Below are 27,553 nucleotides of genomic sequence, written 5' to 3'. Positions count from 1 at the left end.
GAAAAAAATACGTAATTTCAAAAGATGGGAAAGGAGAAAATCGAAAGTAGGGTTTTATTTTTAGACATATAGTTTTTTTAAGCATTATATCCTATTTCAATTATACTCTTTGTATTTTTATTTCATTTTTACATGATAAAAATAGTTCTATATACTAAATTCGTGGTTTTTAAAATTCTTTTTGGATGGAAGTGATCGCGCCAACCATTAAATCCTCTGTTATTTAATGGTTAGCATATATCAATTATTATTCATTAACACAGGCAATCATATTCTGCAATTAGTAGTATGTTTTAGCACTAATATTTCCATAAAAATCACAAAGGCAAGTTGAAATTTCTTATGATGTGTTCCAAGAAAAAAAGACTGGAACTTGTTCCTGCTGTTTCTATCAACTGAGGGTAAAGTAATAAGGACTTTACTAACTGCTACCAGATTAAATGTAATCAAGGTGATAAGGGAAAGCAGTTAACCTAGATACATAATAATATGGTCATTTATTTAGATGAATTGATTCTATTATTAAGTTGGATAGAGACGTGTCTAATTATTTATTAGGAGATCGGCATTTTTCCTGGAACTAGATTTTCTTTGCTGATCATACCATAAACATGATGGTGAGCGATGGTTTCTTCTCTATCTCTAAATTGCGTTTCCTGTACTGTGAAGCATTTTCACGAAAGCGACAGAATTTTTTTAATGAAATTTAATTTCGCTATTCATTTGTTATGATTTATGAATTTATTCTTTAAAAGACAGAAAGAAAATTTTATTCCAAACAATATAAAGTTGATATGGTTGTGAAAACAGAAATGATTATTATTCTGATAGTACCAGGAAAATGGAATACGAACAGCTCATCATGTAAATAAAGGAAAACTGAATAAAAAATAATTGGTTCAAATATAAAATTCTGGTGAAGTTAGATTCACATTTCTAACAGAAAAAACAACGGAATAGTAATAGAAATGGTTAAAAAAAAGATTCGAACTGAATTTTTCTATACTGTTTAATATGTTCAGCTTTGTACATTTCTCTGCTGTGTTATTTACAATTCTTCATCTTCATTTGAAGCAAAATGTTTAAATCGATTGATATTAAATTTTTTAACATAAAACTAAGATCATTATTTGTTGCCGTTGCATTAATATTAGATATAATTGTAATCAACAATGTTTGGATGCAAAATCCGGAACAATTTCAGTTCAAGCTGCCAACTCACAACTTCTTTAAGTGCAATTCTTGCAAATAATATTACATTCATGAAACTCATTGATTATTTGAAATCATTATTTGATATACGTTTAATCATATCATTTCTTGTGGCATGAAAGATTAATGTCTTCATTAAAAATAAATGCAACATAGCAATTACAGATACCAGAACATATCTCTTATCCATATGTCTCCCTTTTTAAATGGTAAAAAAATTCTATTAACTATACATTGAATAGATACTGCAATCGTGCTTACGTGTCATAAAAAGATAAAACGAAAGAAAAAAATGTAATAAAGCGAGTCTGCGGAAAAGCAAGAATAAACATTTCTAATTAATAACAGCGAAAGAAAGTCGTCATTAATTTTATGTCGTATGAGACCAAACAAGCTGTTAATTTATAAATAATGAGTTTGCAAGAGAGGTACGCAAAAATGTAAGACTGGTTTATCTGCTCTTTCGCTTCGCTTATTATTAATTGAAAGAACATTTTCGAATTCTGAGAAATCTAAAAAATAATAATTTCCATTTACGAATGTACTAATATCCTCATTTTTTCTTGATATACACATATGTATTGAAGAACTGAAACATGACATCATTAAATTCATCATACCGTCATCTTGCATTTTCTTTTACTTTTGAAAATGCGCATTTTTCTTTTCTAAAGTGCATTGGTAGCTTCGGTTAGCGATAATATTCTTTTCAGAAGAATTTTATTGAGTCCGTGTTTAATTTAGATAATGCTGTGCATCGTTTTCAAAACAAACTTTTTTTAATAATTTTATTTCAAACTTTTTGAAATGCATAACTCATAATTTCAAAATCATGCAGGCCACGTATTTATGAGAAAATCCTAATGATGTCATTTTATAGCTTCATTTCTTTTTTAGCTCTTTGTTTCTGTATTTCAAATGACTACAAAAGAAGAATGTATTTAAAATTTTATTTGTTTTTAATTTTGGATTTTTGGTTTAAAGCCTTCTTTTCGGCAATATACTTATAATATTCGTTTTCAGGTGTTAACCATTTTTACTCCGTTTCATATCTTAAAGTTATTCAATATGATTACCACAAAGGCATCATTTGAGGGATCTATGAAATCTATCCAACATATCTTTTAAATAAATGCTTGTAGAAATAAGTAAATACTATATATTTAACTAATTTGATGACATAATTACCTATGTCTAATGTTTCCAAATCAAGCTAACAAATATTTGTTAAAGTCAGACATGTCAGTGTTTCTGGAGGGGGTCTTCAAACTGAAATTCTCACTCAATTTTTATAAAGCATGCAACTGGGTAACGTGCATGTAATTGCAGGTACTAATTATTATCCGAAATATACAATAACTGGCATCTAAATATTATAATTGTTAGTTACACAATAGTAATTAAAACTGTGAAATTATGGCATTTAGATTTAGTTATAAAATTTCCGAAATACATATCCTTTTAGACTAATATGTACACATATATATAAACTTTATGCACATGTTAGGATATACATATAATTTTTACATAAGACTTGTATCCATCGAATAAGTCTTTTATTCAATGGATGTAAATGACATATCAACCAAAGAGACATTTTTACCGCGATAGTAGTTTTTTCAGTGATCTCAACGGAATTTGTTGTTTTAACAATCATCCGTGCAAGAACATTATTGGTTAACCCATTTGTTGTTGATATCTAACACGTATATATGGGTATGCACTATCGTTCAAGCGTCCAGATGCGGTTTTGATGAAATTTCATAAGCGTGGATTCCGAAAAAAATACTGCGATCTCCCATTTTGTGTTGAATGCGGGTGAGTCGTTGAAATGCATACAAACAAATAGATCGATAGACTTGAAATTGGATTCTCATGTTTCAACTCATTAAATCAAAAATATTGTAAATTTCCTTTAATAAGTCCCTCATGAGGATAAATACCTCTAATCTAACTCTATCATAGAATGGGAAGCATATTAAATATATGCAATAAACAGACCAAGTGACATGATATTTGCTTCAATTAGTCAGACTAAGAGATTAATAGAGTTAAATCTTTTTTATCGAATCCTTTACGATGATCACTATTAGTAATTCATATTTGGATGTTTGTTCAGAAAGGCTAAAGTAATTTTAATAAATAATATGTATATTTTTAATTCCCCAATTAAAAATACTGTAATGAAGAGTAAGTTTTAACTCATCTCTGTCTACGTTGAATGTAAATGAGTCATTGATAGGCATTTAACAAATACACCAATTGAAAGACGTAATGCAGCCTATTTATTATATAATCAAATGAAAGAAAATTATTATGCTTCTAATTTGTGAAATGAATTTGATCAATATTCCATCAACAAAATAATATTGCTAAACATTCTTTATATGAAATTGTTTCATTTTCCGTCTTGCCACAATATTATGATCAGGAAACTGCAGATTAATATGAAATATTCTGCTAATTTCTTATAAAAATACTCTAAATAGGCAGTTCTGTCGAAACGTAAATTAGATCACAAAAACATGTAAAAAATACTATAAACCGTCAAATCAAAATATTAAAATGTACATTAACAAAAGGAATGCTATTTATAAAAAAAGATAAATACTAACTAACACAAAAGAGTATTTTAGTGTTGATTCCTAAAAATTCTAAAATTCATTAGCAAGAGGTGTGAAAAATCCTAACACCGGCAGTTAATTTTCGAATATAAACTAATTGAAACCCCCACAACAAACAGGCAAAACATCGATGTAACTCTACTGTCACTTGGATCTTTCCTCGTAATTTACGAACTCGTCGCCATGCAACACATTTCTGATGAATAAGAAAGTTTCACATTTGTTTCGGTGGCATCGCATATAATTTTAACCGCAAACTAATCAAGCAACAGTTACTAAAACAATGATGTTCAAACTTCAATAAACTTCAAGCAAACTTCGAACTTCAAAGGTCTGGAGACAATTGACTTGGTCCACTTTTCTTGTTAACCAATTCAGAAAATTTAATTCTCTGTCCCTTAGTTTTAAAGCTTTAATTAACGTTATTGTTTCTGAAAGTAATGAACTTATATTTGGAGTGGATTTCTAAAGTGGTAATTGTTTATTCTAGAGTACTCTCCTGTGAATATGATTAGGCAAAGAACTTTAAAATTGTACGCTTTGAATGTTTGATGTAATAATACTCCTTTATTTTCCCTTAATTACAGTGTCTAATATATTCTAAAGCCTATTCAATGAAGCTGTAATATTTAGCATCTAACAGAGTAATTTAATTTCCAAACGACAGTAATTTTATTCTATAACAATGTAGCTAATATCTAATTTATAGGTTGCTGAATACTTTGGCTAATTAGGAAATAGAATAGAGTACAAAGGTTTAAATTGAATATCCAACCCCTTATTTGATTCTCATTTATCTACTCATTCTATCTAATTGCAATATATTTTTATCAGGCTAAAGTGCACTTTAATGTAGATTTTTGAAATAAAGCTTAGAAAGATTCCAATAGGAATTTTCATTGAAAGCGATGCAGTAAATCATTTATTTTTATGAAGAACTTTAGCAATTTCATCATTAAATAAGTTACAAAAATTAGAAAAAAATCCAGGAAGTCTGTTTTTTTTAATAAACAATGATAGTAAATGAATTTAACTACCTCCAGGTACCCTTAATTGCTTTATTATATAAAAGTTATACAACAAAGACGAAACCATTTGTATTTGAGAAAAAAATTGAATGTGAATTAGATGTAATTAACATGCTGTCTTCTGTGTATTAAGTTTCTTTAAAAACCTGTTTAGTGAATTCCTACTAAAATGTCTAGCTTTTCACATTGCAATTGATAATGAGCTCTTGTTATTATTTATTAGCAATCTAAGGTAACAAAGCTACGCATTTATTTGCAATCTAAGATAACAAAGTTACCTTAGATTGCTAATAAATGCAGTTTTTTGTTTACAATATTGTTATTTAATGATAATGCATCAAAACTAAAACTTCATGAAAATCATTTTTTAATTTCACATATCAAGTTCCAAAAAATTGATGAGAAATACTTCAATGCTGTATTAGAATTTAAGTATATGAAATACTTATATTACGAGCAAATAATACAGTATTTGATTAAAAAAATGATTCTTTGTGCTACTTTATTTCATTGTAGATACTTCATCTAAATGCTGTTTTAAATATCTGTTACAGATTAAAATTCTAATGACAAAACGCCAAAATATTTCAGGGACTAAATTTTAATTTATTGTTTTAAAATGCAACTAAAATAGTACCGAGTGTTAACACAAATGTTTCGCTTCAATCATTGTTAAGTAAAGATTCCAATCAAATATCATTGCAAGCGTAACCCTATTATGCCATTTATGAGTGTTCTTGAGAACTATGTTGGGAGCTTATTGATACATCTAAGAATATACTCAAATATTGATTTAAAACTAAAAGTCGTTAAAAACACAAAGTTTTTAATCAGTTGACACTAGTAACGTTGAGAGAATTTAAACATCATAAATTCATTTTTTTTCTTTCATAGGTACAAAAGACCTAAAAACTTAAGGAGAAAATGACTACACCGATGATTTTTGAGCCAGAAAACTCATCGTATTCCTTCGATGCGATTGACAGTTATGAGGAAATAGTAAGTGTCAATGCATCAACCTCAATCAATACCAGAGAGTTCGGAGCGTGGCATCTCATTTTACCATACAGCATCATTTTTATACTTGCTGTCACTGGAAATGTCCTGGTCATACTCACTCTTTTAGTAAATAAAAGAATGAGAACTGTGACTAATGTATTCCTGTTCAACCTGGCCATAAGTGATTTTTTACTTGGAGTGTTCTGCATGCCGTTTACATTAACCGGAGTTCTGTACAGAGAGTTCTTGTTCGGAAGCGCTTTGTGCAAATTAATTCCCTACTTTCAAGGTTAGTAAAATAATGAGTTACTATACCATACATTCTGTGATACATTTTATATTTTTTTAAATATTTTTAATGTGCCATTTCATTATTTAAGTGTAAATCTATAAATTAAATTGTCAGTAAATGGATTTAATTAGTTATCTGAATGTGACATTTCGAAGCTGCTAAAATAGAGTTCGAATTTTGAATCGCGATAAAGACATTAACTTTGAATATAAATTTTTGATTCCTGAAATGAAAAATTAAAAAAACATTGATACTGAAAGTTACAGAAAATTTTCAGCAAATTTATGCTTTCTAATTGTTAAATTTAATATAGTTTTTTGATACAAATTAAAATACGCTCTAAACTCTATTGGTAATTTTTCTTCTGGCCTAAATTTCATCAACTGAACTTTTTAAGTTTTATAGATTTATTAACTGTTTATCAGTCATATTTATTTATTGCTTTTTACAGAAATTGATAAAATAGTTTCAAATTTCTAAAAGTAATCAAATTTATAAACAAAGTTTTTAGAAAATTATACTAAAATTAGCTGCGATGAAATTATTTTCAATTAAAACGCTCATATATATATATATATATATATATATATATATATATATATATATATATATATATATATATATATATATATATATATATATATATATATATAATTTATTTTAATATTATCGAATTTTATATTTTGTAAAAAATTACTTCTAACTCATTTTTGAAAAAAAAAAAAAAAGATGGAGATTTAAATTATTTCTATCATATATTACAATTTGTTGTTAGTTACATTAAATAAGATATAGTTTAATCTCAAGATTAGTCAGATATATAATCTCAAAGATCTAATTCTTCGAAATGATTATATCGCATTTTTTCTAACTCATCACTGACTAAAAAATTGCATTTATAACCAAACTAGTCAGTCCATTATCAAATTTTTTCTTACTTTACTCTTCTGAGTTATATACGATTGAATAGTTATCAACAACTAAGATGTTATATAGCTTTCGATGTCAAAAGTCATTATTTTTGCTTTTTTGGATTTGGGGGTAATTTCCTCCCTTTTTTTGCACTTTGTCTCTATCCATTAGTCTGAACGTTTATTTTCCACTTTTTGGCATCGAAACTTTTTTTTCCTCTTACACTTGCGTTAATGACCCTTTTATTTATGACCTTTACCCTGTAATTCCTTATATTTTATGGTGACTTTTTCTTTGCAGCGGTTAGTGTCAGCGTCAGTGCTTGGACTTTAGTCTCAATGTCAGTAGAGCGATACTTCGCAATATGCCACCCGTTAAAATCAAGGAAATGGCAGACATTGTCGCATGCATACAAAATGATTGCCTTGGTTTGGATTGGCTCGTTATTGTTTATGCTACCTATTCTTATTCTAAGCACACTTCAAGAAATAAAAGGAACAAGTAAGTCAGTAGCATTTTTTTTCTACTTAACACAGCATGATTATATATTTGTAAATAGAAAATCAGATTCTATAAATAAAATATAAATAAAGCAGAAAATTTATTTAAAAATAAATATGTAATATCTATGAAAAAACAGCACATGGTTCAAATATCCATAAGTGAGTGATTGTGACAATTATTGTGTTTACATTGTGAGATCTCAAATAATTTTAAGCCTTGTTTGAAATCAGTACAATTTTAAATTTTTCACACAAAATATATGAATTAAAATTAAAAAATAAAAACTTATTTTTGAAAAATATAGGACGTATTTCCGTCAAAATTCGGCCAAGAGAAAGACGTAAAAAATGTGTACTTATTCCTTTCCTGACACATATTACTTATCCTTATTTTTTTAGCAAACTTCAGACGGAATTGTACATATAAATTCAATTTCGACTATGCTGAATATGTGTTTCGGAAAAGAAAGTCCACACTAGTAAGTTTAAAGATGGACATTTCTGTCAACAAGACTTGGGAATCTAAATATAAGAAATCTTGCACTTTAAATTACAATTTTTGTAAATAGCAATATAGAAAAGAGTCCTGAAAGTCAAATAAGTTCCCCAAATCTCCTGTCTGCAATATTTTTTTTTTGTTTAAATGTTTTCTAATTTAGAATTTAATGCTCACTTACCCTTCATCTTGTTGTTTACTTTGAGTGAGTAACACGAGTGATGCAACTAAGGTTGATAATTTAAAACTTGCTCTGTACTTTCAGAGTTTAATCTTCTTTCATTTCTATCTTTACCTGGACAACAGGAACTAGCGTAATATTTGATAAATGTCAGAAAAGTTCTGTTTACGTACTTAATTAATTAATATTTTAATTCTATATGTTCCTAAATAAATTTATATTTTAATTCTGTATGTGAAAAAATTTATTTCTACTTTAATTTTGTATCTGTTCTTAATTTATTTATAATTTAAATCTGCTTGTGTCCAACATTTATTTGAAATATATTTTTCAGCACTATTTTGAGTCTCTAACATAAGGACTTAATCTTTTCAGGCACTCGACCATTTTTCGAGCTGCACAATTCTCAGCTCCAAACCTGGTAAATAAATGTGAAAAATGAAATTATCATAAATGAATAGAAATTAAAAATAAAATAATCAATATCTAAATTTTAATTAAATATTTAAGTTTAGAAAATATTTTTAATCATTTCTACTCTGAATTATCGAGATGTCACACACGCACAAGGAGACAATATGAAAGCTTTCAAGACCCCAATGTTGTTATATGCGATCCAAGAGAGTCTCGATTCAGAAGTCTAATTTCAGGATATCTAATTAGACAAAAATTGTTTTTACATTAATAGAAATTCAAAAGTTGTCTTTTTAATAACATCAATTTAACAGTCGATACCATTTACTTTAACTTTGAATTTTTTTTAAAAATATTTTTTGCATTATTTTCAAATTAATTGTTCATTGTTGCAATAAAATTCAAACTATTTTCATTGATTCGTCAAATATTTAATTTTACAATTTATTCCACTGTTGAGCTAAAGGAGAAAAATTCTGTCTATTAGCTGCGCAATTTAGACGAAGAATAAGAACAGTTTTACTGCTGCTAGAATCCAAAGTTACTTGAGAGCAGTGGAAATATATCATTCAGATCTATGAATAAATTCCTTTAATTAAAATTAGAAGAATAATCGATTATAATTCCTGAATTATATTTACAGATTTTTAATAAAGTAATTAAAAGAAGGAAACATAATTACGATATATAGTTTATCTTTCTTCTTCTATTATCATCTTGTTTCTTTTGAATCATTAATCGTAGTACTTCATGAAACACAAGCCAAGATAAATTATTTGTAAAAACTATTCATACTTCCCCTTTCCTCGTCTTCAAAAGCAAGCAATCATCCCCTATCAAAAATGTATTTGTTTCTTCAAATAAATGCTTAATTGTTTCAATCATCTCAAACGCTGATATTAAAACTTCCGAAGGAATTTCAAAATTCAATTCAAAAGTAATTCGGTTTACAGACTAACAGTATTTTCAGGAAAAAAAAATGGTTGAAACATTTATTAACCACTTCTTAATAAGTTGCATCATCGCAGAAAAATTTAAAAACCTAATTATGATACATACTTTGTTTTTAATTTTATATTATCTAATTGTATCAGATGAATTTTACGATTACCTTCTCCAATGGAAGCACAGCCCAAGATAAATTATTTTGCAAAAACTACTCATGTCCGTTCTAATTTTTCTTGAAAATTAGAACGGAATATGAGTAGGGGGGAGGGAAGCAACCAATCATCAGTTCTTAAAAATCAGTTTGTTTCTGTAAGGAAATAAAAGTATAACGGCTTCATTCATCATAGTCTTTGATATTAAAACTGCCAAAGGAATTTTACAAATTTTTGTTCAAACGCAATCCTTTATGAGAAGAACATTTCATTAACAATCTTATTTTTTAATAAATTTTGAGATGAGACGTTCTTTTTAATCCAGAAGGTTTTTTATTTGCTTTTAGTACAGCTTAATTCTGGGGGATATTATCAATTTACTTGTTAGACAGATAAAAAAAAAACAGTATTTATCTCTAAAAACATCTATGAAATTAATTAGCTGGTTCCAGCAACCCGAGATATTATTTAATAAGCTAATTATTTCCTTATTAAGCTTATGATACTTTTAAGAGACTATTTATGGAACAAATTTTTTTACCTATAGTTATTAAGTAAAATTTATTTTTCGTCTATTTGATTCTTTGCTACCAATAGCTGACACTCATTCGATATTTAATTGACTAGCGCAAGTTAGTAAAATATTTAATGGAGCAGCTCATTGATAATGTAGACATTAAATATATAGTCTTGCAGTAATTTAGTAATCGAATAAGATGGAACATTAATTACAAAGAACGTGTAATTTGCACTTGCAATTTATATTGGAAAAAAAAAACATTAAAAAATTTTTTTACTGATTTTTTGTTTTTAAAATATATTAGATTAAATCGCAAATGATTTCGGATTTTTAAGTTTAAATCATAATCATATAACCTGAATTAGGAAGCATTTTATTCAACAATACATGTATCATGCTGTTAATGATCTGCCATTTACATTTTAAATCTTCCATTCTTCCAAAGTGTTTCAGTTTTTTGCTGAAAAATTGCTCATAACTTTGTCTTTCCTAAAACTAAAACATTTTCCTATTAAAAAAATTTGTCAGAATTATAAATTGAATGGATTAAGTTGAAGGATGACCATATATGATTTTAATTTTTTTTAGGTAAACAAAAGTGCAGAGAAAGCTGGCCAAGTTTAACAGCGGAAAAAAGCTTCACTATCTTCTTGGATATTTTTCTCCTTATCCTTCCTCTCGTACTTATGAGCGTCACTTATTCTCTTATTATAAGAACTCTGTGGCAAGCTATGGTAATATCAACAGAAGAATCTGAAAACTCAAGTAAGGGCTTCTATCTTTGGAAAAATATCTTTTAATCAAAGTTGATAATGATCTGGATATTCAGTTCCATTTTTAAAACTAATATTACAAGATGACTCTAAAGTTTTGAAAATCAATGTATTTTTAAATTTCATTAAGCCTCGAATATGCAATCAATCAACTCATATTAATATATTACTTTAAATTATCATTCAATCCATTAAAATTTTTTTGCATGGCAAGAAAAAAATTGATTCTATTCGTAAATATACTTTTTTAAAAATTCAGAATTCAAATAATGTATTAGTTAAAAATAATGTGCTTCCTTCAAAGCTAAAAAATAAATCGAGATTAGCCAAATGATCTTTGAAAAAATCATGTATAAATGATATCTATTGCAATATTATCTATCCTATCATAACTTTATTCAGATTAGATCTTATTATTTTAGGAATAAATTATCCTCTTAATCTGTAAATCCACTTAATCTGTAAATCGAGATTAGCCAAATGATCTTTGAAAAAATCATGCTTAAATGATATTTATTTCAATATTTTTTAACCTATCATAACTTTATTCAGATTAGATCTTATTATTTTAGGAATAGATTATCCTCTTAATCTGTAAATACTCTTAATCTGTAAATCGAGATTAGCCAAATGATCTTTGAAAAAATCATGCTTAAATGATATTTATTTCAATATTTTTTAACCTTTATTCAGATTAGATCTTATTATTTTAGGAATAGATTATCCTCTTAATCTGTAAAAAGAAGCTCTTTTTCTTTAAAAGACACCTACTATAGTCCCACTGACGGTAAAATATTAATGTATCATGACAAAAACTGTCCAAGTGCTCTTAAAATCTTTCAGATTCCTAGACAATCAAGAACTGACTATTTAATCATTTAGTGCAGCGCTATTCCAAATAAATTAAATATAGCTTCTTTAATAAAAAGAATTTTTTTATGTCACTGTACATTTCATGACTTAAGATTGAAGATCAACTAAAGTAAGAATATATTTTTAAATGTATCTAACTAGATACGCTATTTGTAACTTTGAAATATTTATCTTTTGTATTATCGTTTCAAAATATATAACAGAGACCAAAATTTTAAGTTTGGTCTTGTGATTAAAAGAATGTCATGATATTTGAAGAACATTTTTATAAACCTGTTTTGCTATACAGGAGAGACACAAAAATGAATTACGCTTCATAAATTGCTGACAGACTGATTTTTAATTTGTCAAACTTGGATAATGTTTGGATAAATATAGTTAAACTGAAATTGATGACATAGGGAAATTATATGATGAAACATTCATTGCTATATTTTAAAGTTAAATCATTTTTTGGAATGATTAATAATTTCTTCTGAACATTTCAATCAACTTTATTTCAAGAGTCAGTATTTCTTGTATCATTTTCGACGAGCTGTATCTTTTATAGCTTCATTTATATGTAAGAATGTTTCTCTACAGACTATCTTCGACATAATAAGTCTCGTCTTTATTGCTTCGATTATAGTTATAATCTTTCTCAAAGGATATTTTTTTTTTCTTTGAAAGTGTTCTTAATAAGAATCTATTCTAATAATTCTCCTCACAATTACTCTATAGAAAATCACCAGGACATCCATGGTACTCTTGAGGGATCTGGAGGTATATTTAGTGAATTAGATTTTTATTTCGATACATTAATTTTTCAGAAAGGAATTCTGAACTTCCCGTGTGTGGCATTTTGAATAAATTGTTATCTATTTAAGATGAAAGATTAAGTTTTAGATCTGAGAGAATGATTTATCCATTTCATTGCATTTTCAACAGCAGCAATGGGAGTTCATCGAATCTTTTTAAATGCAGTTTGTGTTACTTTACTCAAATTACTGATTTTTTATTGATATCTCAAAAACAACAGAAAGAACTTCGTTTAGTGAAAATTTCTCTAACTTCAGGTAAGCACTTGTAAATGAGTCGTGTAGGTTGTTTCCTGATTTTCATGGACTTATCACTCAGAAAATTTTCTCCTGTCTTAGCAAAATAATAATAATAATAATAAACATAATTTTTATTCTATAATTAATAATTTACATGCTGATTCACGTAAAAGACTTCAGTCAGAGGATAGAACCCATAGATTTCATGCTCCTCAGAAAGGCCACGCCGTATCTTTACCCACCAGTTCGCTAATCGACTAATGCGAGTAATGAATCTTAAGTATCATTTTACTTTTCCGTGTGAAATAAAGTCTGATTATTGCACACTTCCTTTAAATTTCCCGAAACGTTTGTAATCGAGTCACTGTCGTTTTGCAAAATCTCATAATAGGTATTAATGTACAGGGTAATTCAAAATGAGTATAGCGATTACAAACGGCTATAACTATTTAATGAAAAAGAATTTATCGATAAGATTAACACAGAATGTAGACGGAACTTCAAAACTTCTTTACGCAAAGCGCAGGTATAGTGAAGCAGAAGCTTGCGCATGAGCGAGTTGAAACTTCGCAACAAGAAACCTGCTCATTGCGAGAGTCTCATTAGTGAAAATGGCGAGTCCGAATTTGACACCCTGCGATTTTTATCTAAGGGGTTATGTGAAAGACAGGGTGTATGTGATTCCCATGCCCGAAACAATTGAAGAACTCAAAACACGCATTTGTAATGCGCTTGCGTCGGTGACTGCAGACATGCTTTAGAATGTATGACGTGAAATGAACTACCACCTAGATATTGACTGTGTGACCAAGAGAAGTCACATAGAACATCTATGACGTATGTATACAAAATTTTGAAGTTCCGTCTACATTCTGGGTTAATCTCATCGATAAATTCTTTTTTATTAAATAGTTATAGCCGTTTGTAATCACTATATTCATTTTGAATTGCCCTGTATTTTAAAAAAAAGCTAATATAACTGACAATCAATAGTTAGTATTTTAAAACCACGTTTGCCTCACATGTAAAGAAATTCTGTAAGTTTCACACATACACACAAACACGCGCACACACACACATTATACCAATTAAATCATTCATTTTATCAATAAATTTTTAATTGATTAACAATAATAAAAGAATATATTAGCCCTAATTTCCAATTTATAATGATTTCTCATTGAATTAATCTATGAATCTATAAATTCCAACAAATGAATTCTCATTGACTTTCCTATAACAACACTTCGAAAGTCCTTATTTCAAGCACGATCTTACCTCGAATCGATAATTAATAATCGATGATTTCCTTGACGTGTCTTTGCGGTTTTTGTTTTGTTATAGTTCAGAAGATGAAATCTATATAACTGATATCAAATTCAGTGCACGAAAAAGAAGCCTAGAATTTCTAATGATAACAGATATTCGAGAAACGTTTGATCAGTTTCTCAATAATTTAGGCAATGTTTTATTAAGTTTCCAATATTTATGCAATCAGTATGTAGGTAACTCAATGAATTCCTTTTAACGCTCTATGGAGTTTACTATTTATCAGAATACTAAAATGAACCCTTTTTATTTCTTTATTGACCTTTTGGACTGAAAAATAGCTTTTATTTATCGTTTCGATTATTTAGTTAAGGATTCTGTGGAGTTTTCAATCAATGCATTTAAAATAATCAATAAATATTTGTAGTTTCTCGAATAAGAAAAAAAATACAGTAATTTTTTCAAAAAAATTAGAAAAATTTTCTCGATTTTTATTTTTTTGATTTCAAGAAAACTATCTCTGTCCATTTATCGGTATTTAAGCATAATTACTTAAAAACACAATAAGATGGAAAACAATTGCAGGAGGTCTTTATACCAAAATTGTAAAATTCTATAAAATTTTATGCAAAATCCAACAAAGAACGTAAAATGTCTATATATCTATCTGTTTGTCGAAGTGAATGCGAACACCTTTAACTCAGAAATGTAGCGAAGTAGATCGATGGAATTTGTCATGCAGTTTAATTACGAGAATCGTAAATATGCATCAAATTTCGAAACAAATTGATCTTCAAGTTCTTTGTCGATACGTTTATTCGTGTGTACATCAATGAGAACTCTTAAAAACAGAATAAGCTAGGCACATGAAGTTTAGATTAGGAAAGAAAGATTTTTCAATGCAGCAAAATTATAGATCATTATCAAATTTCGTACTAGATCGTCATCGGGACGGCGCACTGTTCCAAAATACATACTCAGTTCTCTTCACTCCACCCTCTAAACACGAAACGTAACATACTATAGAGGTGTACAAAAAAGTCGAGGGAAGAATATTCCTCCTAGTATAATATATTTTTCTTGAATAATGAGTTTATGGTACAAAAATACTTCGAAGATGAAAAATATATGCCTGTTAAATACAAATAGGAAAGGGTGCATTCGTGTTCTTCATTACCAATTAGCTGCAATTCTTTTAAAATATTTTATTTGTCTGATTTCAGGGATTTAATTTATTTTTCAAAGCAGAATGCAATCTTATCCCTAGAACTCATCTTTCATTTAAAACCTAATTAAACCCTATATATTTTTCAACTTAGCTGGAGAATCTGCCTATAACACAAATATAACACTTTGTGTTGTGTGTGTGTATATATATTTACTTGACGTTTTTTAACTTCTGGGGAAAATCTCAGTTTAAAGATTAATATCTATTGTAAAATAACTTTTATAGCTTATTTTATCTTTTTATTTTTCAATTTTGTAATTTTGCTCACACTCCAAGTAAAGGAAAGTTCTGAATTTAGCTCGTAAATAATACAGTGAAAGAGTGTGATCAAGATGCTCCATGAAATATTTGAAATAACTAGAGTAAAATCCTTTCTGATCTTTGTTTCATTAAATAAAATAAAAAATAGCATTGCCTTTTACTATTTCCTTCGCCTGTAAAGATTACAGCTCTAACAGACAAAACAGAATGATAGTCTTTTTAAAAATATCCATCCACTTTAAAGAACCTATAAAATAGTTTATTTCAATCTCATTTTCAACTTTTAAAAATTAAAAAAGAATAGGCATTTACTTTGGATTTAGGAATGAATAAATATTTAATAATGCTAATCTACTAAGTCTATTACATTCTTCAAGTCCCTAATTCGTATAGAATTCTTCGAAATGTCCCTAAAAATCAACAATCAAATCATATCTCTGCCTATATTCAATTCATCATATTCGATTCCTTAAAAGAGAAAAAAATTATGTGGCCATTATTTTAATCCTGTTTTAATACCATGAAGACAAAACAATCATTTTTTAATTCAATTAACATTCTATCAATTGTAAAGAATAAGTAAATTTTCAAAATTTTGAGATTTATTGCAAAAGATAATAAATAATCTCTATACTACTAATAATAAAACTGATAGTATTGAATGTACATCATATTTTTTATATAAATTTAAAAGTTTATTTGCAGTAACTCGCTAAATAAATGTCATTATACTGATTTTATACAATGCCTTTAATCGTGCGTAGTGCCAATCATAATGTAAATGTATGTACCAGATCAATTATTGGAGAAAAAATCCTTCATTCAGAAGGATTTTTTTAATTTAATGTTCATATTAAAACTATTTAATGTTTTAAATTTAGTTCATTTTTAAGATCCGTTCAATTATTTCTGATAATATTTCAAAACAACAAGATTTTCTCCATTTAGAATAATGATAAGGAAAATAATATTTTATTTGTATTACTTACCCTGAATGGAATTTCTCCTCTTTACATATGAAATAATGAAGAAAGGGAATAACATTCAGCTAAATGTCAGCAATTTTTTTTATTTATTTTTCTTATAAAACTATTTATTTTTTAAAATTTAGTTCATGTTTAAGATACTTCCAACTATGTCTAATAATATTTTTAAACAACAATTTTATTTAGATATCTTAATATTATCAGAAATAATTGGAAGTATCTTAAACATGAATTAAATTTAAAAAATTATTTCTTCGATTTGAATTGTGATAAGGAAAGTAATATTTTATTTGTATTATTTATCTTGAATTGAATTTCTCTTCTTCACATATGAAATAATAAAGAAAGGAAAGAACTTTCAGTTAAATAATATCTTTCATTATTCTTATGGAAATTAGGCAGAAATTTTCATCTAGGAGAATTCTGAAAGCAAATTGTCGATCAATTATTATAAATCGAAATGACTTGCTATCTGAAAGTCAAAAAGTGTGAGAAAGGTTTTATGAACAAAGAAAGAGGATTTCCTTCGTTTGGAAAGATAAACTAAAGAAAAAGGTTAAAAACTGCAGCTCTGTTGAGGCTTGTCATATTATTCGTGCAGCTAGGTCGATGTCAGATAATTAAAAGTTACGGTAATTGAATTTTCAGAGCCGTGGATAAAAACCTAAGCTCGTGTGATTGATAAGTTTAAACAAAATTGTTTTTATCATTGAATTGTGAGAAAAAATGTATTTTAAATGTTCGTATAAATCTAATTTATCGCATGTGACAGTGAATAAAACCAAATTTAAGTAAAGCTTTAGTTAATGTCCTTCGCATTTTTCAGGAAGTGTCTCATCATATATTTATAATTATATTATATTCTAGAAATTATTAAATAAAACGGTGAGAATAGGCTTTCTTTTTACGAACTATAAACTGCGCGAATGGAGCAGTTCATAACTTATAATTAATATTTTCAAGAGTGTTGAATGTTTTTTAAAACTGAGTTTTTGAAGATTTTCGAATGTAAAGGTCGAGAGAAAATTTCTCAAATGATTGTTAAATAATAAGGTAAACCTTTTGAAAATGATCAATTATTAATTTAAATAACATGGATTAAACTAGACATTTAAACCATGAATATAAAATTACGCATCAGAAATTCAACTGAAATTAAACAGAAGCAATATTCAGACGAACCAGATGGTCGGCAAAACCGATTGAAGTGCAATAAAAAGGCTAAATTATAATTTTGGATATGTTTATTATTTATTATTATCATAAACAACCCATTAAATATAATTTTAAAAGACTGTTGCAAAAGTGCATTCGTATAAGAGACTATTAATGCAGAAATAATTAATCTACATAAATATTGAAAAAAATTTGGTTTTGAGGCCCTTAAGTAAGCTTAAAGGATCTTATTATCTTACTAAAACGTTTGGAATTAGTAATAACTAAGTTTTAAATAGTATAACTGCAATTATATATATGAAAAACTTTATATCAAAGAATGCTGTAATTTGTCTGTACTATAATTCTGAAGCATTATTCAAAATTTAAATATAGTTCAAGGCATGAATAAATTGCTGGAAATGTCGAAAATTCAGGCTCATCTGGTTAAAAAATTATTGATCAAACATCTTAAACAAGATTAATAAATTAATTATTTACATACCACATTTGCACCCACACTCATTGTGTTGTAATTGCTTTTTTCACACATGTATAGTAAGTATTTAACTCAACAGCTGCAAAAGACATTCAGTCTAGAATTCTTTTTAAATTTTTATTCTCACAGAGAGAAAGAGATTTATCCTTTTTGATAAACATTAACAAAATGTAAATACAATATTAACTTTCGAAACTATCCTAATCATATTTCTAAACACAGCTTTTCCCTTGGCAGTCAGAAAACAACCAAATCAAAAGCATATCTCCGAAACAAATAACCGGGACAAAGTCCTATTTTACTTCTTTCTTTCAAAGATAAACTCGGAAAATAGTTGGAACATCATACATGTACTGCTTTTCCAACTTTTATTCACTCTCTTGGGATTTCTTTCATCTATCAGGTAAGTTTTTTTTTCTTGTCAACACACAAACTCGTTTAGTTCAACACGAAAGAATTTCTTATAAGAAGAAATCTTTAGCATTCGCCAAGGAACAATGCAACACCCTTTCTAGAAACTAAAAATTGAACCAAAGTTTTCTAATCCCTTATTAAAATCCTCAAAGCGAAAGCAATTTTTTTAATACTGGTTAAGTTTCATATTCTTTCAATTTAATCATATGGTTTTGCATGTAATGGCGTTTATTTCAACAAAATTTGAGAGCACAAAGGAAATATTAATCCCAAAGCATATTTTGTAAAATAAATCTTTCTTTTTTTTATGTTGAAAGATTATATATTTCCATTAAGCAATTCTTTGATAAAAGACAAAGATTTCTGAACATTCTAGTAACCAGGGGATCTAAATGAGGAAAAGTAGATTGGACAAAATCCGGAAAATAAATAAATAAATATTAATTCAGAAAAAGGCAATAGTTAATTATGAAAAATCAGTAAAAAGGAAAATTAAAGAAGCATATGTGCTATACTTTAACATACTTTAGTTTTTTTTTTAGTTTCTCCTTTAGTTTGATTCATTCTCATCTGCCACTTTGAATGACCACATTCTATGCATGGTAATTCCAAAACTAACAGATCCTAATATTTTTTAATCTTATCAATTTTTATTAAAAAATAATTAACTGATAAGATAAATATTGATAATCCAGGTAATTAAAGTGCAACTCGGAATATATTTTAAATCCAGAACAATTCTGGATTGAGCTTGATAAAATAATTTGTCAGGAATTGCAAGGACCAAAACCTTTCCATGAAAATACGCATAATTAGTTTCTCATGAAATATTTAAGTATACAAAGATGTGGTTATCATTTGACCACCAGTCAAATTCATTGGTGATGTATCATTATAAAGAAAACTAATCAATTCCGCGACAGTGAAACGTAGAGATAGTTGTTTTTACATCGAGTCTATGTCAATGCCTGTTACTCTCTGGGTAGATTGTGTCGATCTGATCAAATAAATAAATACATCGAATGCAACAACAAACGTGGTAAGTATCAACTAGGCAATGATGTAAATTTATTCTCTGCGACATAAAATAAATGCAAAATCAGCATTTATAACATTATGTGCTTCTTTTATAGGCAATAAATATCAAATTATTTATAATGGGGCTTTTTTTCTCACTTGATCCAGCATATCTGGCTTTCATGAGTCAAAACTTTGTGATAAAGGTAAAATCAAGTATCATCTGTTAATCAATTACATTCGAGCTCCTAGGTAAAATATGAAGTAAAATTAGCTCCTGTAAATGTTGAAGAGAGGTCATCTGCTTGAGGGCTTTCTTAGGAAACTGCTCCATTCAATATTTCGCTTGGAGGAAGAACACAGAAGCCTAAAATCTTTCTTTTGCTTTATGCTCTACTGCCATGCTGTGCTTTAATTTACTAGTGGGCATCTTTCAGTTACTCACAGATTATGTGTCTGTGATTATTTCAAACCATACACATTCTAAAAATGAATTATCAGGTAACTACTTAAATTAAAACATAAAGAAGTCTTTCCACTTCGGAGTAGAGCGAGCATCTGTACTTCCTACTCTTTTCAGATTCTACTTTCTGTAACTTTAACTATCCAACGTTAAGCTGAAATGTCACGTGAAAAACTCGTATCTTAAATAAATGCTTGCTCAGTTATATTTAGCTAAAATTCTCTTCTCAAATCTATGTAAACTCTAATTACTTTCCCAAGACTTCTTTTTTGCTTTTTGCATCATTAGAAGGATCATGTTGGTCGAATCACTGGACATGGTTCGAACAGACAGCTTTTAAAAACTGATAAAAATTAACCTTTTGCTTAATAATGAAAAATAATGAATATGCGTTAAAAGCAACTCCTCTTTTATTCATTTACCAAAAGAACATAAAAGATTCAGAGTTGAGAGATTAAAATATGCTCGTAGTGCGTCATTACCTATCAGATATTCTTTTGTTCATACATAGTAATTGTTTGAAAAAATCTCAGCAAAATCCACCTTGTTCTCTTCAAACTACGATATCGTACTTATAATTAAACGCCGTCGTTAGAACTTAACGACAATATTTTTGGCTAAACGGCAATATTTTGTAAAAATCTCAGCAGAATCCACCTTGTTCTCTTCAAACTACTATATCGTACTTTAATCATGATTAAACGCCGTTGTAAGAGCTAAACGGCAATATTTTGGGCTAAACTGCAATATTATATATAAGTCTCAGAAGAATCCATCTTGTTCTCTTCAAACTACGACATCTATCTTTAATCATGATTAAACGCCGTTTTTAGAGCTAAACGGCAATATATTAGCTCATGTGTAGAAAGGCTGAAAAATGCTATTCGGTCGATGGCAAGTATTTGTCCCGACAGGACAACAACATGCTGGCTGTATTGTATTTTTTTTCCTTACTGAGCCATGCGTTTGTAGAATTTGGCGGGGGTTTTTTGCGTGAGAAAATTGATTACTTATCATAGATTAATTCCGACATGTTTTTTCTCTTTGTTCTTTTTGATGCAAGGTTGTGTTTTTTTAAATTTTATTTGCCATTTTTTTTCTACAGTTTTCCAAATTTAGGTATGCTGACCTTTTTTTATTTTACTATGTTTCTTTGAGTAAATATCCATCATTTTAATACGATACTCAGTGAAAAAGGAAATTCAGAGATGCCCAAACGGCAATTTATAGCCAAGCATGGAATGCCTGAATCTATCTTATGGAATTGTGGCAAACATAAATCAGTCCCTTTCTGCGCAAGCGCTGCCTACTGGCCATCTTATAAATGGCCGAGTGTAAACCCGGCATTAATCTCCTCCTATCTGATACAAAATCTTATAATTTGATATATGTGCGACTCATCTTCCAAATCAATTAATTCCATTAAACAGAAAGTTGAGAAAAGTGATAAGATAATACATTTTTTTAAAAAAATATTTCTTTTAAATTATTAATTCAAATAAACATTCTAGAACGCATAATTGCAGATTTACCTTTTATTTAATGGATTACAAAATATATAATTTAGTATATCTTTGGAATTATCATTATTATTATTAAAATTTTATCGTGGCTGAAGGAGTTATTCGATTTCTCAAGTAAAAAAAGTGATAACTTCAAATTCAATATTTCATAAGATTCATAATTTACCGCACCCAAATAGTTATTCTTAATTCTCATTCACCTTAATCTAACGTTTTAACCTTTCATTTTTTAAAATGATTGTAACTAAAACTAAAATAATTGTTCAATAATTCACAAGTTTACATCTGCAGCAGTTAGATTGTAAGTGACTAATTCTTTCTTACTCATTGTGATGAGATATCATTAAAAATTTTACCCATCTTCAAGATCTTCAATTCTTACAAATACTGCGCCACAGATTGAAATGAAATACATGCTGCTGCGTGCGTTCGTGGATTTATATAATAGTATGGAGTTAAATAAATTGAGTTTTGGAATAAAAAATATTTTTTGATTGGCAATAATTTTTTCATTAAGTGATCTTTATTCTTATAGATAGAGATATGTACTATGGATATAAAAAATTAGTAATACATCAAGTGTTTTAATACTAAAATGTAAAAAAGTGCTATTCTATTTGGCTTGTAAATGGCTCATATTGCAGTCAATAAAACCATTCATATGATTGTCATACCCAGAGTAATAAATATTCTAAATCTTTTTACTGCACTACATGGCTTTTTCTAATTATAAAACAAGCAATTTCACAAAATAATTTATAAAGCATTTTAAAATCAAGACCTAGAGCTATCAAATGCTTTTTTAATTAACACTCCGTAGTTTTTGTTTCGTTTTAATCAAATACAATTAACGTCCACTTTTAAATTAATGGAGCAACTGAAAAATCCAAATAATGCAAAAAATACTAAAAAAAAATGATGTTATAAACTTCATTCCTTAGAACTCGGTAAAACTTGGAGGAATCATTATAAAGTGATGAAATCTTTTTTTTAGGCGTAGCTCTCAACTCGGGAAAAAAGTTCTTTATTTATTAACGATAGGAAACGTTACTCGCAGCACTAAGTAAGAAGAAGAGTGGTGTTGACACAGCTTTTTTACAGAGATCCTTATGGCCTCTTTAGAATGAAAGAGCCAATAATAAAAAGAGCAAAACCTTTAAGTTAAAAAGGAATAGAAAGTGCGAAAAAAAAAAACTAAAAAACAAAGACAGCATTTCTGAGTGAAAAAAAAAAAAAACGTTTTGCGAGAAACTTAATGAAAGAATTTTAGTGATGTTGAAAATAAGCTATTATTACTACTCAAAATCAAGAAGACTTTTTTAATCAAGAATTTAAAAAGTTTCTTATATTTCATCACCTTATTTTATGAATAAAACATGATGATTAATATTTAACATGGTAACTTCATCTCAATAAAAATAGTTAGCAGCTAAGATTTAGTGAAAAACTCATTTCCTTGTGAAATACAAATATTGTATACCATTATCTGCTATAATATTTATAAGATGAATGCAGGAAAGTTAAACGAAAACTTGGATATTAGCAAAGTAAATTTTAAAAAAAATGAGAGAAACATAAGAAAGTGAAATTAAGAATTTTCTTGTGTCTAGACGGAAGTTATTTTTCCACCTTCATTTTTAAAGAAAGTTTGATCTTTTTTTTCGAAATTTGCAATACAAAAGGGATAAGTAGAGTGGAAGTTTTTTTTCCTCGCCACACTTTATATGCCACTTTTATCTTTCCGAATTCGGAGAAAATCTTATTAGCAGTAATTATGAACAGAGCTGAGTCGATGTATCACCAATTCTGGATTTCGTACCAATTTCATCTTCTTTCATAAGTTTTCAGAACTAATCGCATTGATAAGTTTTGAATCGTATCGATACGATAGAAGTAATTTCATACTCGAATTTCCGGGTGCTAGACAATGTATGTATAATTCAGGCACACCAATTTTACCATTTTTTTTTTCCAAAACGAAATCCAAATGAATTTCAGTTTCCTGCCATTGTACGTAATTTAATTATGAATTTATCAACATCAAAGAAAATAAAGGAAATTCATGCTCTAAAGATTAGATTTTCAAATCTTAATTTAGATTCAATTTTAAGGCAAATGTTTTGTTTGAATAGTTTAGTATTAATTTATGATTAGAAATTTAAAAAAAAGACTTTTTTTCAAAAAAAAATATTTGTTCCACATTGCTGTATTAGATGGCCAGTGAAACTCAATTGTTATTTTAGTTAATATATAAAATTTCATTTTCCATAAACTTTTTATAGAAACGCAAAATTATTGCTAATCTACTGAAAATATCAGAATGATGATGAATATAAAGAATATTCATCATCATTCATAAGTATTTAAGTATTTATTATTAGTTTATGTGCCGGCGTCTTGGCATAGGGGTAGCACGTCTTTCAAGTGATCTGGGTTCGAGCCCCGGTTCGGACTTGTTTGTTCGTCATCTGTTCTATGTGTGAATGTGCCCCTCCTGTAAAAAAAAAAAAGGTTGTGTAAGCGAATGTGATGCGTGAGTAGCTAAGACGTGCTGTTGGCGCTACAAACAATAAGAAACGCTCCCTTGGTTTAAAATCGTTGACTTCGTCAGCGAGCACTTGTCCATGGCAAGTGCCATTAGAAACAACGACAATTATTTTATGTTATACTTCTACAACTGTAATTTATTATTTTTTTATTTCCACGTTTCTAAATAAAATAAATTCTTAACACTTTGAAATTAGTTTACTTCATTTGTCAATTCAAAGGGAATTCCTTAAGCACGTTTGTCAAGGTTTTATTTTAACAAAGAAAAAAATTCTAAGTCTCCAGAATTTCAAACCTCTTATCAGATATTAATAGTTTTATAATTCTTATTCTGCTTGGTAAACAACTAATAATTTTTCTCTTTATCTTAAAGACAGCAGTTTTTTAATAAATATAATTTTAAATTGAAATAACTTTTTTTTTCTAGATGCTCATTATAAGAGCATTATTCGGCGATAAATTGATTTGATTTGTTGTATTAACGTCCATTTTCGAAGTAATCAGCAAACTATTTTTGGAAAAGATCTCATATTATTGAACCATGGCCATGCAATACGATAACAACTGAGCTGGCACAATATGGCGCCCTCTTTCTAATTTCTCCACTAAATTTAAAAACATTTGATTCACCACTCCAGAATCCACAACATTTCATGCTCCTGATAAATTCTCTTATAATAGGATCTCCAAATCATGATCCTCCAACCCCCGAAATCGAGACATAGTCAACCAGATCTTTGATGTTCCACTTGAATATTTATATGACAAAACGACTTTATTTTCATCCATGCTCTTTGTTACATGATTTTCATCTACGGAATGATGTGAGACAGTAATTAAATACGGAATTAAATATCAGAATAATCCAATAAAGCATTCTGATCACTTCAAGAAACATTGGGTAGTATATTTCCTTTCTAAAAAGTTTCTACAATTGACAGTAATTTAAACTCAAAATAAAACCAATGATTTTTTTAGACACTAACATGTTCGAACTTGAAAGGAAGAAACAATCTTATTTCAGTTCAGTTCCTCATCTTGAATTTTACTGAAATTTTCAGATGAAAACATTTTTGATGTTGTTTAAAACGACAAGCGATAGTGAAACTTACATTCACTCATTTGCAGTCATGTTAGAATGCCATACTAGCAAAAAAAGTATAAATTCTTGTCAGCTAAGTTAGCATTTAATGCATTACAAATGGAAAGTATATCTTTAAGTAAGTATCAAATGATTCTGTACTATAAATGGAAGGACCTAGATTTTATTTATGTCATCATAAGCTAAAGATGTGGTTGAATATTTGGAAGCTGGTGTTCTTTTACATACAGAGTGGCCATAAAATAACCTTCCCTGTTTGGTGGCATCTGAGGCTGAAACGAATGAACGAAATGAAACCACATTTCATATATAGACTGTGGAAGGCATGAGAAGAATAAATCCGCAGAAAAAAAATTAGTACTAAAAGTTACCGATAAAAGAAATATTGGCGTTGCTGTCACGTGTGAACGAGGAAATTTGCATTGTATATGGGATGGATTATGTAATATTCTAAGCGCCTGACTATGGCAGGGACATACGGGGCAGTTGCCCCGGCCCCCACATCAGAGGGAGTCCCCCAAATCGAATAGAAAGTTTATTTTGCGTTTCCTTCCTTAATGAACTCTTTTTAAACAAAATATCTGTAAAATCCGTCAGTTTTATCTTAGCTTCTTTTCTAATCTATCGTATGAACACAAAAAAATCTATATTTTATAGATTATTCTATATTTTATAGATTTATTATGAAAATGTATATTTCGTAAATATAGAGGGGGGCCCCAAAGAAGTTTTTTCTATTTCAATGTAAATGACAATCCATCATAGTCAATAATGTATATATTAAACAGCAAACTGGTTAAATTTAATATTTTGCCATCAAAATTTTCTGTTTGCCACCTCACTTCAATGATAAGAATATTTTACTGATTGATTTTAAAATAGTTTTCAATCGGAAGATATGGCATTAAAACTTATCACTATATTTTAGCAAAGCATTTGAAGAACTTTCTTCTCTATTGCATTTCGTTTCATTTCTTTAAGTAGTGATCTTGCATTGTATTTTAAAAGTTAAAATGCTTTTTTAGATCAAATTACTAAATGGATCTTTAAAAAGGTTTAATATAAAATCATTTGATTCAGACCAAACATGTGACATTTCTATATCCAATAATTGAAAGTTAGTTAACATGATTTTTGTTTCAAGTGAGCTACTTCTTTTCCAGGACATAAAGTTCGCTACTGTTGGAATACATCACCTAACCTTAACCGGCACAATGCTTCTTCTACTGCTTCAACCTTTACCTCTACCATAACATCTGCCACCTCCGGAACGATGTCTATGTCTGGAGCACCTGCTATTCGCAAAAACAACAGCGAGCGTGGAATTATTCAGAAAAAACGCATTATCCAGATGTTGTTTGTTGTTGTTCTGGAATTTTTTATATGCTGGAGTCCATTGTACGCCATCAACACAATATCTCTGTTCGATCCAAATATTGTATATACAAATATTGGATATAGCGGCATATCCTTCTTTCAGCTGTTAGCATATACTTCATCCTGCTGTAATCCAGTTACGTACTGTTTCATGAACAGCCGATTTAGAGAAAGCTTTTTCAAACTTTTCCCTTGTGGTTGCCGAAAAAGGAGATAGATTCTTATTGATTTATTAATAAATGAAGAGTGAATTTCCAAATCGTTTAGACTTCAATTAAGTATCAAACAGCAAGTGCTTTCTTTTAAGAAACCAAATATGCTTAAAGGTGCGCTTGCATATTCTGTTACTAAAAATGATTTTTAAAAAGGACATGTTCATAGTTTTCTTTATTCTTTTATTTCATTAAAATATTCAAGAAGATATTTGAAAGTCTTTTTTTTTTTTTTTTTTTTTTTTTTTAACTTTTGAAAACAATTAATGCAAAAATAGACATTTTTCCTCTTTTCTTGAAAAGTGAAATCTTTTTTTTCTTCCTCACGCATACTCGGAAAGGAAAATATTTCATTCAATAAACAAGAAAAGCAATTAAAGTCATAATTTTGTTTTAAGACATCAGTTTAGAAAATGTCTCAAGCTTGTTCTTTTTAAAATCTTATTATTTTTTTTGAAGCCAATTTCTATTCCTTCATAGCAAATTTTAGCAAATGAATATTATTTAGAAATACAATTATGCATAATGTCCTATTT

General features: G+C 28.3%; 1 protein-coding gene across 1 annotated transcript in view; it reads left to right on the top strand.

The window, feature by feature from the left end:
• The window catches only part of LOC129960578 (cholecystokinin receptor-like), a 53,512-nt gene extending 26,342 nt beyond the window's left edge, over nucleotides 1–27,170 (top strand). Inside the window, exons 2-5 of the mRNA XM_056074071.1 lie at nucleotides 5,759–6,152; nucleotides 7,368–7,568; nucleotides 10,870–11,046; nucleotides 26,592–27,170. Of these exons, the coding sequence (XP_055930046.1) occupies nucleotides 5,789–6,152; nucleotides 7,368–7,568; nucleotides 10,870–11,046; nucleotides 26,592–27,022 (1,173 nt within the window). The 5' untranslated portion in view covers nucleotides 5,759–5,788 and the 3' untranslated portion in view covers nucleotides 27,023–27,170. The remainder of the gene's footprint in view (nucleotides 1–5,758; nucleotides 6,153–7,367; nucleotides 7,569–10,869; nucleotides 11,047–26,591) is intronic.
• The last annotated feature ends 383 nt before the right edge of the window (nucleotides 27,171–27,553 follow it).

This window comes from Argiope bruennichi, chromosome X2 (genome assembly GCF_947563725.1).
Source record: "Argiope bruennichi chromosome X2, qqArgBrue1.1, whole genome shotgun sequence".
Taxonomy (NCBI): Eukaryota; Metazoa; Arthropoda; class Arachnida; order Araneae; family Araneidae; genus Argiope; species Argiope bruennichi.
This window is presented reverse-complemented; position numbering and strand designations above follow the sequence as displayed.